The 15,287-nt window shown below is 40.0% G+C and overlaps 1 protein-coding gene across 4 annotated transcripts in view; it reads left to right on the plus strand.

Annotated features, from left to right (window-relative positions):
* The window catches only part of PTPN3 (protein tyrosine phosphatase non-receptor type 3), a 237,245-nt gene extending 227,651 nt beyond the window's left edge, over positions 1 to 9,594 (plus strand). Inside the window, exons 26-27 of one of the 4 annotated variants that reach the window (XM_043979052.1) lie at positions 693 to 828; positions 7,345 to 9,594. In XM_043979052.1, coding sequence (XP_043834987.1) covers positions 693 to 828; positions 7,345 to 7,422 — 214 coding nt within the window. In that variant the 3' untranslated portion in view covers positions 7,423 to 9,594. The remainder of the gene's footprint in view (positions 1 to 692; positions 829 to 7,344) is intronic. The other 3 variants (XM_043979053.1, XM_043979054.1, XM_043979055.1) reach the window with 3 other exon arrangements.
* Positions 9,595 to 15,287: the final 5,693 nt, after the last annotated feature.

The raw sequence follows: 15,287 nt of genomic DNA on the forward strand, positions 1-15,287 counted from the left end.
TTACATGTGTAAGGAAGTTGCGGGGGTGATATTTGTCTAGTTTACAAAAGGCAAATTAAACCATAAAAAGTTAATCTTTAATGTTCATTTTTTCTTAAAAACGAAAATATTGGGGGTAGCTAGGTGGCGCAGTAGATAAAGCACCGGCCCTGGATTCAGGAGTGCCTGAGTTCAAATCCGGCCTCAGACACTTGATACTAGCTGTGTGACCCTGGGCAAGTCACTTAACCCCCATGGCCCCGCCCCCCAAAAAGAAAAACACCTAAAATATTCCAATTAGACCACTTGACTCCAGTTGAGTAAATTAGAGTATTTTCTCCAAAACCCCCAATAATTTTAAAGTCAGTTTTTATAAATGTTATTAGAATTTGCATCAATTGTTATGAGTCATGTACATAATATATAAAATTAGAGTCCCCAAATAACTGGAAATGCCCTCATTGAGTATATGCTATGAACACATACTCAATAGAGTTGTCTCATAGAATCTCATAATGGAAAGGAACCCTAAGGACCATTAGTTCAACTTGAACCTGAAAAAGAATCCATTCTACAACGTACATCCTGATTCGTAGGGGTTATTTTTTTTTTCCTTTAGAATGGTGTGGCATCTAAGCCATGGCATGCCAGGTGATTCCAAGTCCAAACCTGTCTTCCTAATGTGCTGTTGCTTGCCTTGTTTCATTTTTCAGTGCTGGAATAGGTCGAACTGGTGTGTTGGTCACTATGGAAACAGCCATGTGTTTAATTGAAAGAAGCCAGCCTCTTTATCCATTGGATATTATCCGAAAAATGAGAGACCAGCGTGCTATGATGGTGCAGACATCAGTGAGTTAAAATACTAACCTAATTCCAGATCCTGTGGAGCCCTTGCTAAAATATTTTCATGCTAAATGTTTGATAAGTTAAAATCTCTGTAAAAACATCTATTTTATTCACTATCTTCAAAGGTAATTAATAGTGTCAGTGTCTTATTCAGTGGGCTTTCATTTTACCTACCAGTTTAATTTTAATTTCTGTGGATTAATGCATCATCTTCATTAAGCATTAATTCCAAGTGATATGTGAATTCAGCACATTCATTGGATGAGCATTTATTAATTGCAGACTGTATGCATTGCCACTTCCTTATATATTCTGCTCTCCACCAGAGGTATAGTTGGTAGGTGGAATGAAAACTCTGTTATTCTCTTTCAATACATTCCCTCATCCTCAGGGCAGCCACAATATTCCTTTTCATAGTGTTCGTCTAACTTGTTTTAAGGTCAGACCTTGCCTAAGTAGAAAAGGCTATGCCTCTGGGAGTAAATTTGGCCACCCCTTGTTCCCATAAAATACCAGGATCATCTTAGCTCATCCAAAACTATACTAGTGAAAAGACGCAGAAACTGTGATCTTTAAAAGGGGCAGCTAGGTGGCGCAGTGGATAGAGCACCGGCCCTGGAATCAGGAGTACCTGAGTTCAAATCCGGCCTCAGACACTTAACACTTACTAGCTGTGTGACCCTGAGCAAGTCACTTAACCTCAATTGCCTCACTTAAAAAAAAAAAAAAGACTTACACACGGGGCAGCTAGGTGGCACAGTGGATAAAGCACTGGCCCTGGATTCAGGAGGGCCTGAGTTCAAATCTGGCCTCAGACCCTTGACACTTACTAGCTGTGTGACCCTGGGCAAGTCACTTAACCCCAGTTGCCTCACTTTAAAAAAAAAAGACTTTTACACACACACACACACACACACGCACACGCACACGCACACATGCACACGCACAGAGCCCCCACTTGACTACCGTTTTGTGTGTTAAGATAGTGCAGGAATAGTTAACCATTTCTTTAGCCTAATGGTTATTCACTTGAGCCCTGCAATTAAATATAATTGTCTCCCTGTTCCGTTTGTAATTTAGCTTCTGTGATAAAGGCAGCTTAGAATATTGGCTTCTCTACAAAGAGTTTAGATCATATCTTTCAGTGTTTTGCCGCTAATAGATAGATTCATTTATTCATGAAGTGATTGAAATTAGAGAGAACAGGGAAAGGAAGTAGCTGTTGTTCCTATAACGATGTTCTTGGAACTTGTACATGGCATGTACTTTATAAACAGATGAGTTCAGACTTGAATGTATAGGATATAGTGACGTGACTGTCCTGATAAACTGGGAGTGAATAGAAAATGCTTGAAATAGCTTTAAATCTTTATCTCCCTTTTAAAATGTCATTACCACACGTTTTGTTCTGGTAAGCAAGTTTCTTCAGAAACTATGCCTGCCGTGTGAGCTCTGTGCTCTCAGGACAGTATCCATCCAGGCCTTGATGGATTCATCTGGAGAATGAGGCCTTTGAAATAGGGGTCCTAGGGGGCAGCTAGGTGGTGCAGTGGATAAAGCACTGGCCCTGGATTCAGGAGGACCTGAGTTCAAATCCTACCTCAGACACTTGACACTAGCTTTGTGACCCTAGGCAAGTCACTTAACCCTCATTGCCCTGTGTAAAAAAAAAAAAAAGAAATAGGGTTCCTCTAAGGTCCCTGCTGAGCTGTGATGTTCCCCATGACCCTGTAACACTAAACTCTCTTGGTAAAACACTTTGAATGAAAGGCATCTTATAAAAGTTGCAGATTACTGGTCAGTGTGGGGAATGCAAGCATTTCAAGGCTGAGAAAAATGCACCCTCCTGTTCTACCTACAGGCATCTGACAGAATACTTTCTCAGCAGGTATAATAATACTCAGCAGGTCCACATGCGCTCAACAGAGTATACTCTTGCTTACTGACAATCAATAAGACAGTCAGTATGAGGGACCTAGAATGCAGGAGGGGGAAAGAAGAATAGATGACTGAGACATGAGCAAGGGTGTGCTCCCCCTCAGGGGAGATAACCTCTGATCAATCAGAATCAGTGTTAGGAATCCCTGACCCAGGGTTGTCTTATTGTGGCCACCTGTGTCATCATAGCCAAACCAAGTTATTACAATGTTGAAAATCCCTGTGGTTTCACAGTAAAATCACAGGATCATTTTCACCGGGGAATTCTCGGCCTGCAAGATTTAGGATTCACCTAGTTAAAATTGAGCTCAGGCTGCTCTAACCAGCTCTTATGCCCCCAGGAAAGCAAGGTGAAGAGACCTAACCTCTGTAGTCAATGTGAGGGGACTAAGGAATTGCCCTGACCTGGTCAGCTTGTCAGAAGTGGTAGTAACAGGAGTGATAATAACTGGTCCCAACTAGCTTAAGTAGTCTGAGCCTGTATCTTGGAGGCTCTCCCAGTCTTTCTTCTCCAGGAACATCATGGAAAGCAAGCAGTCCCAATTTAAAAACAGGTTGTATCCTAAGGTGATTTTTTTTTTCTTCAGATTTCCCTGGGCAGCTAGCTAGCACAGTGGATATAGAGTGCTGGGCCTAGAATCAGGAAGATCCAAGTTCAGATGCAGCATGAAACACACTGGATGTGTGACCCTGGGCAAGACACTCGACCTCTTTGCCTCAATTCTAACATATCCTAATTGCAAATCAAATGCAATCTAGTGATGATAACAGTTTGTAAGTAAGCTCCATGAGGCCAGGAGCTGTATCTCATGCAAACTTTGCTTCTCCTCCCAGCACAATGGTTCCCAGGGGTGAACCATTTAGTAACTATTTGTTGAATGAATAATGTATTTGATTGTAGGATCATAGCCTTGAGTCAGGAAGGGACCTTAGAAACCATCGAGTAAGAAAGCTAAGGCCCAGGGAAGGCCCGGGGCCACACAGAGCTTCTGGATTCGCAAAGCCCGTTCCTCACAACAACCCCATGAGGTGTAGGCATCTGAGAATCACAGAATTTTAGAGATTATCGAGGCCAACCGCATTATTTTTACAGGAGAGAAACCAGAACCTAGAGGGACAAAGAGACTTGCCTGGGGTCACACAGCTATTAAATGTCTGTGCCAGCATTTGAATCCTAGACTTCTCTCTGCAGTGCCTTGTCCTGATCTACCAAAAAGAGGCCAAATTTCAAAATTTAGATTTGATTTAGCATCAAATTCTCTAATTCTCTGTTTCTCTCTCACCCTTCTCTTCTTCCTCCCTCCCTCCTCTCTCCTTCCCTCCCTCTCTCCTCTCCTTTTCTCTTTCTTCTCTTCCCTCTCTCCCTCTCTTTCTAGCCCTTCTCCTCTCCCTAATATGTATATAAATATTTTTTAACTGTACATGGAATTTTAGGACCCACTGAGCGGTGTTCCATTACTAATGCAATACAGCAACTGCTCCGAAAATTATAGCCTCAGAAAGTTGCCTGGAGCACTGAGAGGTTACATGACGTGCCCAGCCAGGCTCCCACAGCTAGTACGTGTCAGGGACAGGCCACGAACCCAGGCTTCTGACCCTGAGGCCAGTGTCCTAGCCATTATGGTATCCTACATCTCAGTTCTTTTTATATGTCATTTTTTTATAAAAAAAAAATCAATACTTCATACCTGCTATGTAACTTTCCTTCTTCTGTCAGGTTCTTGCCAACCTCATGACACATTTCAGCCCCTTCTGTCTCTTCAAAATCATTTTCATGATACAGACCTTTAATCCCTGCTCCCGGGAAGGCTGGGGCTGGTAGATCACTTGAGCTCAAGGGTTCTGAACTACAGGAGGCCTGATGTTGATCCAGCGTCTTCATTAACTCTAGCACCAATATAGTTGGCCCTCAGAAGGGGAGGAGGTGGGGCAGGCGAATCAGAGAGACTGAGGAGGGGTGAACCAGCTCAGGTCAGACATTGAGCAGGTGGGAGCTTCCATACTCATCCACACTGGAAACCAGCTTGGGAGTGGACACACTACCAGCCTGGAAGAGATAGAAAAGGAGACCCAGTCTACAAAAAAAAAATCCTCCTGTTTTCTTTCTCTTATTATTTTCTCAATCCTGCCTTTATTCTCCCTAGTAATCCAGAGTGGTAATAATAACATTTTTATTATTAACATTTATGTAACTTTGTGCCAGACACTTTGCTAAAGCACTTTACAATTATTGTTATATTTGATCCTCACAACAACCACCCTGAAAGGTAGTTGCTATTTTACAGAAGAGGAAACTGGGCCAAATAGAAGTTAAATGACTTGTCCACAGCTAAGTGCCTGAGGGCAGATTTGAATTCGGGTCTTCCAGACTCCAAATCCAGAGTTCAATCCACTGTATCGCCAAGCTGGTCTGTGTATGAGAGACGTTCCTCTGGCTCTTTCACATTGTTCCCTAACAGAGAGCTTATTTTCATAACAGATGCATAATGAGGACCAGGCCTCACAGGAAGATAAGCATAGCACATGCCTTGAAGGTCATTGGAATATTTGCCTGGGTGTTCATCTTCCCTGTTTCTCAAGTTCTACCAGAGTCCTTTGCAGTTATGCCTGGAAACTCCCTGCATACAGTGCTATTGCACATTGTCTGTCTGCCTGGGGCTTATTTCTCTAATGACACCATTTAGGCATTAATCCCTATTTCCATCAGCAGACACAGTGGCTTACATGAGAGACACTTGATAGTTTGCACACATACAAACACACTCAGACAGATGCACAGGTACATAGATGCATTTTTCTCCACCTCTTCAGAAGGCCTACATTATCTAATTATCTAATTCAATCCTCAGATCGGTAGGAAAGATAGTATTTTTTGGTCCATTTTACAGGCGAGAAAACAAAAATATAGAGTAGTTTTGACTTGACCAGAGCCAAGGACTAACTCCAAGGTCTCCGGATTCCAAGGGGGCAGGTACCCTTTCAAGTTGGAATGAGATACTTTTAAGTGAGAAAAAAGCGATTTCTTTTTTAAATCATTTTTTTCTTTTATAAAGAAATCCTTGACATAATTAATAAACAACTTTTACAACATACCCTCCTGTAGTGTTACTGGCTGAAAATAGAATAAAAAATGGTTTAGAAAAATTAATAGAGGATGGAGCTATAAATCATTTTTGAAGAGAAAGAGGTATTTAGGGCAAATCCCTAATGTTTTGTTGTGAGGAAAGGGAAGCACAGTCTCTCACTATCCTTTGGTACCTCTCAGAGACAGAACACTGAAGGGGATGTATTGTGAGTGCAGACTAGTATGGTGCTTGCACATGTATAGGTACTGGAACGCTGACTTACTGTAAAGCATGTTCTGATTAACTCTGGTGCTTCTGCTACTTTGATTCTTTTTACTTCTGCCTTTGGATACCATCTATGGACTGCTACCCTGTTCTCCCATGAAACCAGCTCTCCTGCCATGCTCTTTACACATGGTGGTTGTTTAGCCCACTTAGACTGGGAGTCAAAAGATGGAGCTTCCAGGTACAGAGGGGGCCTGATTTCAGATTTCTCTTAGAAACTTGCTTAATCCTCCTTGGATTAAGGGAATAAGGGAGTGTGAGGTACCTTCTAGCTCCTAGTCTGAGTTTTGTCAGTAACCAACTTGACAGAATTGGGTAAGCCACTTTAACCACTCTCTAAGCTCTCTGGTTTCTCATATACAAAGTGGAAATACTAATATTTGTATCAGCTGTTTCACATGGTTGTCATGTGGAAAGAGCTTTGTAAACTTTAAAGCACAATATAAATGTGCACTATTGTTACATCATGGGTTATGTAATACTAAGAACCTTTCTGGTCCTCAGTTTCCCCATATGTAAAGGGGGAAGTTTGTGTTAGCCAGCCCTCCAAGACTGCTTCTGTCTCTAACACTCCATAGTCTTCTACAATTCTTAAGAAAATGGAGATGGGGCAACCAGGTGGCGCAGTGGAGAAAGCACCGGCCTTGGATTCAGGAGAACCTGAGTTCAAATCTGGCCTCAGACACTTGACATTTGCTAGCTGTGTGACCCTGGACAAGTCACTTAATCCCTATTGTCCTGCAAAAAATAAAGAAAGAAAGAGAGAAAAAAGAAAATGGAGATAGAAAATTTGTAGTTTTGACTTGGGGATCATTTTCAGGCATAATAATCATTTTAATTAATAATATTTTATTAATAATCAAATAATTGTAATGGATACCTACACACTTCGATGGGGTTGGGGGAGATGTATATAGACTGACTTTTCTTGGCCTTTTTAGAAGACATGGCCTATAAAAGCAAGTTACAATAGAAGGCAAGTTGTCCCTTCCTTTTACAGAGCACCGGGGCTTAGAACAGACCTCAGAATGGGCCTCAAGTCAACCTGATAATCACCCAGCGAACAGGTTTCTTCATTCCAGAACCAACCCCCATTTCTCTGATTCTAAGATCTTCCCAGCAGGAAAAGTTTCCATAACAGCCTTTTCAGCACACCGTCCAGTGGTTAAGTCAGTTCTGTGCAAATGCTCAACTTTGCAGATGCTTCCTCACTCTTTTCCCTCTTCCACAGAGCCAGTACAAGTTTGTGTGTGAAGCTATCCTTCGTGTCTACAAAGATGGTCTGGTTCAACCACTGGATTCTAGCTAACGTGACTGTCCACCATTTCCCAAGAAACACCCGCCGTGGGAGCAAGATGCATCTGATTAGAATCAGCAAGATGGATCCACAGAGAGGCTGTAAGAAGAGAATGAGAACCCTTTGAACTCTGGCACTTTAAATTTCCTTAGAAAGAAAAAAAAAAAGCATCTTGTATATAGGAACACGTAGCTGCGCATGCATGCGGTTGTGTGTAATACCGTTCATACGCATATGTGTGGAGAGAAACGTCAGTGGTCTGCTGTTTGCTGCTGTTATCCAATGGAGAAAAATCAAAAGGGAAAGAAAGGTTCAAGTGGAACTCATGACCTCTGTCTTAACTTACCTTTAAAAGACTTTCCTCCAGGCAGCCAAAATAACCCTGGTAGCCATCGTTTTGCTGATCATTCAAAAACTAAGTAGCATTGGTTATTTTAGGCTTATCAGGTATTTTGTTTGAAAAAAAAATACTAAAGGTGAAGCGTTTTAGGGAGCGCTTTAGGGCTCCTAGCAAGAGTCGGAACAATTAGAGGATTAACTCTCTTGTCCATTTGTAAGTGGATCTGTGATCTCTTTTTTTCGGTACTCCCTCCATGCTTGCTTACCCCGATCACTTTTTTATCTGTGTTTATGTCTTCTGTAGAGGATCCTACCCAATGCACTAAAAGCCTTTCTCTAGGTTTTTGGTGGTTGTTTGTTTTTTGTTTTTAACATTTTGTGAATACTGTTGTTCTGCTTAGTATACCAGCTCATCTGTTATCTCTCAGCCTCACGTACATGATAGATGGGCCCACACTCTTTTCCTGTCACACATACCCTCAGTGTTCTATTTCACACCACCTTTTATACACGGATCATCGTTGCAATGTGCCCTGTGAGTTGTCCACCATTTTGATTCCTCTGATATGGTGTTCCAAGATTTGCCACCATAAAACATCAGTGGGAAGAGGATGATTTTAAAAGGGCGGATTTTTGATTCAGGGAGTAGAAACCCTTGAAAGAATGCCAGCGATATTGGCAAATAGCGAATGTTTAGTCACTAAATATAATATACATGCAAGGCCTAATATAATATACATGCAAGTGGTAATATTTCAGCTAAAGAACAAGGCATGCTAAGTCTAACATTGTTTATTTGTTTTTAATGCCTTCAGATGTTAATATTTTTGAGAATTGTGTCCCAAGCCTCCCTTCCTGCCTTTCCCTTTCATCTCCTCTTTCTGGTTTGTACTTAAATATGTAAACCAGATGACATTTTTTTTCTTTTTTATTTTACTTATAAACTTTAAACTTAGATTCTGAGATTTCATATTCTCAGTTTCTCGGATTTATTTATTAGTGTTAGATGCAGTTTGTGAATTGATACTATGTCACCTTGTCTCTCTGACTTGTTTACTGTGCATTCAAAATCCAATACTGGAAAATGTCTACTACTGAAGCTACTCAACATTTTGCTGCTACTTCAAACTGTTAAACGTGGAAAAAACTATGCTATTAGTGTGGGGATGGTAGAAATATTCAGTCTTTGGCCTTTCTGAAAATTATTTTTTATCCAGCTGACCATGGGAAACACAAATACCCCCCCAAAATGTGTGTGTGTGTGCGTGCATGTGTGTGTGCCTGTGCTATGTGTGCACGTGTGTGTGTGTGTGTGTGTTGGGGCAATTTAATACAAGTTATGAATGAGTTATAAAATCCAGGTTTCTGTATATATGAAAGACTGTACACTTTCACCCTTAAAGCAATGGTCTCAATTTCATTTCAAAGGGGAGGATCAGACTATCTGAATGGTATAAACACAATGTTAACGTTAATTTATTTGAGCACATCCTACTTGTAATTGTACTAGAGAATTCTGCCTCTGTTAATAATATTGTTAAATTTTTAAAAATATATGATAGAATTATAACAAAAATATTATTTAAGGAAAATAATCTGAAGATCTTAATGTGGTATACAATGTAGACATTTATATGTGTTGAAAAAAAGGAAGCTAGCCAGTTTCTTAATGAGAAGTATGAATAAAGATGCTTTCATATGATTATGCTATGTGGTGAGGATGCCATTTTGATATTCTGCAGTCTCTGAACTCAAAAAAGAAAACAAAAAGCTAAAGGTTTCCTTTAGCTGTGAAATGGTTAAAGTACCTAGTGGAAGCTAAAGGTATTAAAGCCTCTATCTGTAGGTCAAACACATTTGCTCAAATTCTTTCCCAGTTTCTTCCACAAATACTTTAAAGTGGAATAGAGGAAGGAATGCTAGATTACTTGGTAATATTTCTCCTGCTCTATGAACCCTGTCAGTTCTGGTCATGTTCTATAATTTACCCCCTAATAAACTGTGTATGGATATTAGCACCTCAGGCTACCAGGACGGGTTTAGTAAAAAAGAGTTCTGAGATAAGCTTTCTGTGTTGAAATTCCACCCTGTAAAATGAGGCTGATCACTAAATGTTCAACCTTCAGAATGACGTCAGGATTGAATCTGAGATGTAGCTGTAGCTGTAACCACAATTCATTTCTATAGTGTTTTCGGTTTTACAAAGTGCTTTCCACTTGGCAACCTTTTGAGGTAGATAGTACAATTTTTTCACCCTCCAGACCTTGGTTTCCTCAATTATAAAATAGTTTGTGCTAGAAAAAAACAACACTGAAGCTAAAAGAGGTTCACCTAGGTCACACAACTAACAAGTATCAGAGCTGGGCCTTGAACCTAACACTCATGATTCAGTATCCATTGTTCTTCCCACTATACTTCATTTTAGCCTTGTGATTTCATTGGTGTAGAGAACCCCCAGATAAGAAAGTGCCCTCAACCAATGCAGGTCAGCACCTTCTCTTTAACTTATAACCTTAGAAAATTGCCTAAGGCCTGAGAGTGACATACCAGTTGGTATGTTTCATAGGTAAGACTTTGGCTCAGGTCTTCCTGACTCTGAGGTACCATATAGTACCTCTCTTTCCTGAAGTTATTAATGAAATTTGGAAAGGATTTTGATGATCCCAAAGTGTTTTATTTCACCACCTGACAACTAATTCAGATCCACAAGCATTTGATATATTTGATCCAGATTTTCCTCACTACAACAAATTCTTGCCAAGGAGCAGCAAGAATACAAAGTTCCGGGGCAGCTAGGTGGCTCAGTGGATAGAGCACCAGCCCTGGAATCAGGAGTACCTGAGTTCAAATCCGGCCTCAGACACTTAACACTTACTAGCTGTGTGACCCTGGGCAAGTCACTTAACCCCAATTGCCTCACTAAAAAAAATTTAAAATAAATTTAATTTAATTAAAAAAAAAGAATACAAAGTTCCCTTATCTTAATTTATTATCAAAAAGGAAAACAATTAAAGAAAAAAGAAATATGAGAATGGTCAGGTACACCCTCCCCCATACATACACACAAATAAATATACACATACCCTTTTTTGTTTTGTTTTTTGTGCAGGGCAATGAAGGTTAAATGATTTGCCCAGGGTCACAGAGATAGTAAGTGTCAAGTGTCTGAGGTCGAATTTGAATATATATATACACATACATACGTACACACACACACACACTCACACACACACACACACACACACACACACTTTTTTTTTTTTTTTTTTTGCAGGGCTGTGAGGGTTAAGTGATTTGCCCAGGGTCACACAGCTAGTAAGTGTTGAGTGTTTGAGGCCGGATTTGAACTCAGGTACTCCTGAATCCAGGGCCAGTGCTTTATCCACTGCTCCACCTAGCTGCCCCCTACACACACACTTTTAATATACTATATTTTAAGTACTCCCAGACCTTGTTATCCAACCTAATCCTTAGGATTTATGAATTTTTCCATGTACCCTGTAGCTTAACTATCTTTTCTATGTTCTCTAACCAATTAGAGTGTAAGCTTCTTGAGGGCAAGGACCATCTCAGGTTTGGTTTGGTTTGGTTTTGAATTTGTGACTGCAATACAATACATATAGCACAGTGCTTGGCCTAGAGTTAGCACTTAAATGCTTTTTTCTTTCATTAATGGATTATTCACTCATTGCCGTGAATCTAATGAGACCATGGATGTTAAGGGCTTTGATAAATCTTAAAAGTTCTTTGTAAATCTCAGGTATTAATAACTTAAAGTTCATCAGTAATGCCAATAGAAAAGTAGCCTTTGATGCTACTGGGACAAATCTCCTGTTTCCTTATGAGACAAATTTGGGTTTGTTTTTTTTTAAATGAATAAAAAGATCAATAATAGTATCCAAAACATCACTCCAGATAATACAGATAGGTAGCTTTTTGCCAGAATTTGTTAGGTAAAGGCTGAGGGGAGGGAGGGGGAGGCAGGATCTACAAAATAAAGAGAAAAGTTGTATCTTTAATTCTGGAACTCGAAATTTCAGTTACACCTACACCTATTAGGAATGTGGGGGATCTGGTCAAGAACTTTGGAGTCAGAACAAATGCATTACCTTGGAAATTGGGCAGGAAGGAGGAATTGGGAGTGATTTGTGGATATGTACTTCATGTGTCAAAGATAGCATTCTAAGTAAGTAACAGTTGAGCACGTTAATATACTGTGACATTTATGAAGATTTAATACCTTTGTTGGTATCAGGCTAGAAAATGCAGTTTGACACTCCAACTTTCCAACAAAAAATAAACCTATTTGAGCATGGAGTAAGGGGGCAGTCAAGTCCTTGAGAGGTAGGAGTTTGGGTTGTTTTTTTTTTTAATATTTACACAAGGCTTTATTTAATTTCTGCAATATAGAGTCAATCCCATAAATTAGTCTCAGCTAATTTAAAGACTTGTTGCTATGTAACATTGAAATTTTTTTTAAAAGCTAGTATAATGTATCCCTTGAGGACCAACACTGAACCTTTAGAAAACAGGGTGGGAAAAATGCTAATAATGCTGAGAATTCAAATTAAGCTTTAACCACAGTGGTATGAGAAACTAAAGAAACTCGTGATAAATGTGTATGAGATTTTCTCATAACCGTGGATACTGTTTAATGTAACTAGGAAGGAAGAACAGCCCCACATTTGGCTCCCTTTGCTATCAAGAGTCTGAGCATGCCTTCAGAAACGAAGATACTGCAATGCAGCAAGTTGGCAAACAGTCAGGCTGCAGTACTATCATCTGATACCAAGCATAACCCAAATTCAATTGAAAGGTGGTCATGCAACCCTTATGGCTAATAATAACTGATATTTCTATAGCATTTTAAACAAGCACTTTATGCATACATTATCATTTAAGCCAACTCTATGAGGTAGGTACTACATACATAGAGTGTTGTGCTCAGTCAGGAAAACGGGTTCAAATCCTACCTCAGACAGTTAAAGGTTGTGTGGCTCTGAGCAAGTCATTTAACATCTCTCAGCTTCAGTTTTTCTCACCTGTAAATGGCAATAAAGTAATCACACCTGTCTTGCAGAATTGTTCAAATCTTGAAGAATTGATCAAATGAGATAATATATGTAAAGGTGCTTTGCAAACCATAAGCATTATATAAATGTTAGCTATTATTATTATTATTACTATAGACATTAACTGGATTTTAGAGGTAAGAAAACAAACTCTGAGAGCATAAGGGTTTTGCCTCTGGTCACATAGCTAGTCAGAGGCAGGATTGGATCTCAGATTTTCCTCTGCTTCTTACTGTAACTGCTCATACTTTCTTTGGAGAAGCCAAAGAATTTCTGTTGTCTTCTATTTTTGAAAGATAGCTGATTAAGAAAGTACATATTTCAATGTAAATATGGTTTTGTTATCCATCTTCCTTTTAAAAATCTAATGAAACAGTGAACCGAGTCAATCAACTGAAAAGAATTTTAAGTACTCCAGAGCTATTTTTGCCCATTAAAAAAATGTTCGCCTATTGATTTTCAGTGGTTTTTGGAAATATTTTTTTCTTGTAATATATGAGATATGTGTTAGATGAGCATGGTATGGATTTCTGTGCACATTACCACAGGTAGCCTATTCCTCTAGATCCATGCATCCACTCACTTTCTGCCTCACCCTAGAGTTTTCAGAATATACACATGACCTAGAAGTTAAGTTTATGACTGAGACCTCGCCCCAGCTGAGTTCCTCTATCCCTCCCAGTAGAATGAGCTACTATTAACTCCTATATCTTTTTTTTTAGTGAGGCAATTGGGGTTAAGTGACTTGCCCAGGGTCACACAGCTAGTAAGTGTGTAAAGTGTCTGAGGCCGGATTTGAACTCAGGTCCTCCTGACTCCAGGGCCGGTGCTCTTTCCACTGGGCCATCTAGCTGCCCCAACTCCTATATCTTCTAAAGGGCAGCATCTCAGCCCCTGGACTTCTTTGATACAGAAAGGATCCCAGGCACTTAGAATACGTCCCTGAAATACCCAATTATAGGAACCCCCCAAACTTACAAAGTGTCTTTAATAACTCCAAAGAAGTCAAAACCTCAAGATTCCTAAGAAGAAACTAGATGAGGCCTCTTCATGCTGGTGATGATAAACATTTATGAAACAGAACCCTGTCCTAGGAAGGAGGGAAGTTTAGATTAAATGTGATCCTCATCCCTGGGGATCTTATACGATCTAGTGTCTAAAGATGCACATCCTAGGGATTATAGATTTAAAGGCTAAAAGAAACCTCAGGCTGTCTAGTCCCCAAGCCCCACATTTTATAGATGAAGAAACAAGCACAGAGTGTAACTTTCCCATGGTCACACAGCAAGGCAGTGACTGAGGCAAGATTCGAACTCAGATCTTCCTGACCCCAACTGCAGTAGCCACTTAGCCACCTACATCTGTATTTACATGTGCCCAACTTGTGGTGGAACCATCCGAGCTCATGTTGGTCTGATCAGCCACCACTGGGTACATTGTACCTTGACTCCAGCTTAGTGATGTCATTTTGGTCCTCTTTGAGAAGGAAGGGCAGCAAGCAGCCAACATGGCTATAAATTTCTCCTAATAGAATGTAAGCATCCTGAGGGCAAAGACTGTTTCATTTTTGTCCTTTTATCCCTAGCATCCAGTTCAGTGCCAGGCACATAGTAAAAGCTTAATGTTTATTATTTGGCTAATTGATCGATCAATTGATTGCCTAAAGAGATTCTGTGTTGTTATTTATCCTAAGTGGTAGACAAAATGGCACACACCTATAAATTCTGGGTCCCTCGGCGAAGGTCCCCACTAGTATCCTTTCAAACTAAATATATATCCAGCACACAAGTAAAATTCAAAGAGGTTATGTATGTGAAAGTGCTTTGGAACTCTTATTTGTTTAAAGCATTATGCATTATATTACTCTTCTTACCATCGTCATCAAAACCCATGGAAAGAAAGACTGCAGCATCCTTGATCTGATTTTAGCCCATTCTCCTTTACAAATTCCCTATACAAGACAGAGCCACTTGAGATTTTGGCCTTCAGGAAGATAGGTAACTGAGCACAGTGCCTGGCACATAGTAGGTACTTTAGGGCTTTTTTTGACTGTCTGATCTTCAGCAAATGGGTCCTGCCTGCAAGTTTAGAGCCTGCCCGAAGTGGATATCCTATGTTAATATGTCTGAGGAGTGATGTCTGATAACACTCTTTAGAAGTAGACCTTGCTGAATGAGCAGAACAACCATTGTTTAATTTCTTTAGGCAGGTAGGAACTACCCAATGCCTCCCCTATACCTATACCTTTAAAGAGAAATAAATGAGAGAGTCATCTGTCATGGTCCCTTGGGGAGGCTAAGGGCTGAGTGAGGTTCTTCTTTGGAAAGCAGCCCTGAAATGTTCTACCTCTTTGTCTTCTACAATGAATTGATCCTAAGTATGCTTATACTTCCTTAGGTCACAAATCTCCAGACCACCCCATCAACATAATCCCATTCTTCTTAAATTGCTATGAGGGGGGCAGCT

The sequence above is a fragment of the Dromiciops gliroides genome, chromosome 1 (genome assembly GCF_019393635.1).
Source record: "Dromiciops gliroides isolate mDroGli1 chromosome 1, mDroGli1.pri, whole genome shotgun sequence".
NCBI classification, from domain to species: Eukaryota; Metazoa; Chordata; class Mammalia; order Microbiotheria; family Microbiotheriidae; genus Dromiciops; species Dromiciops gliroides.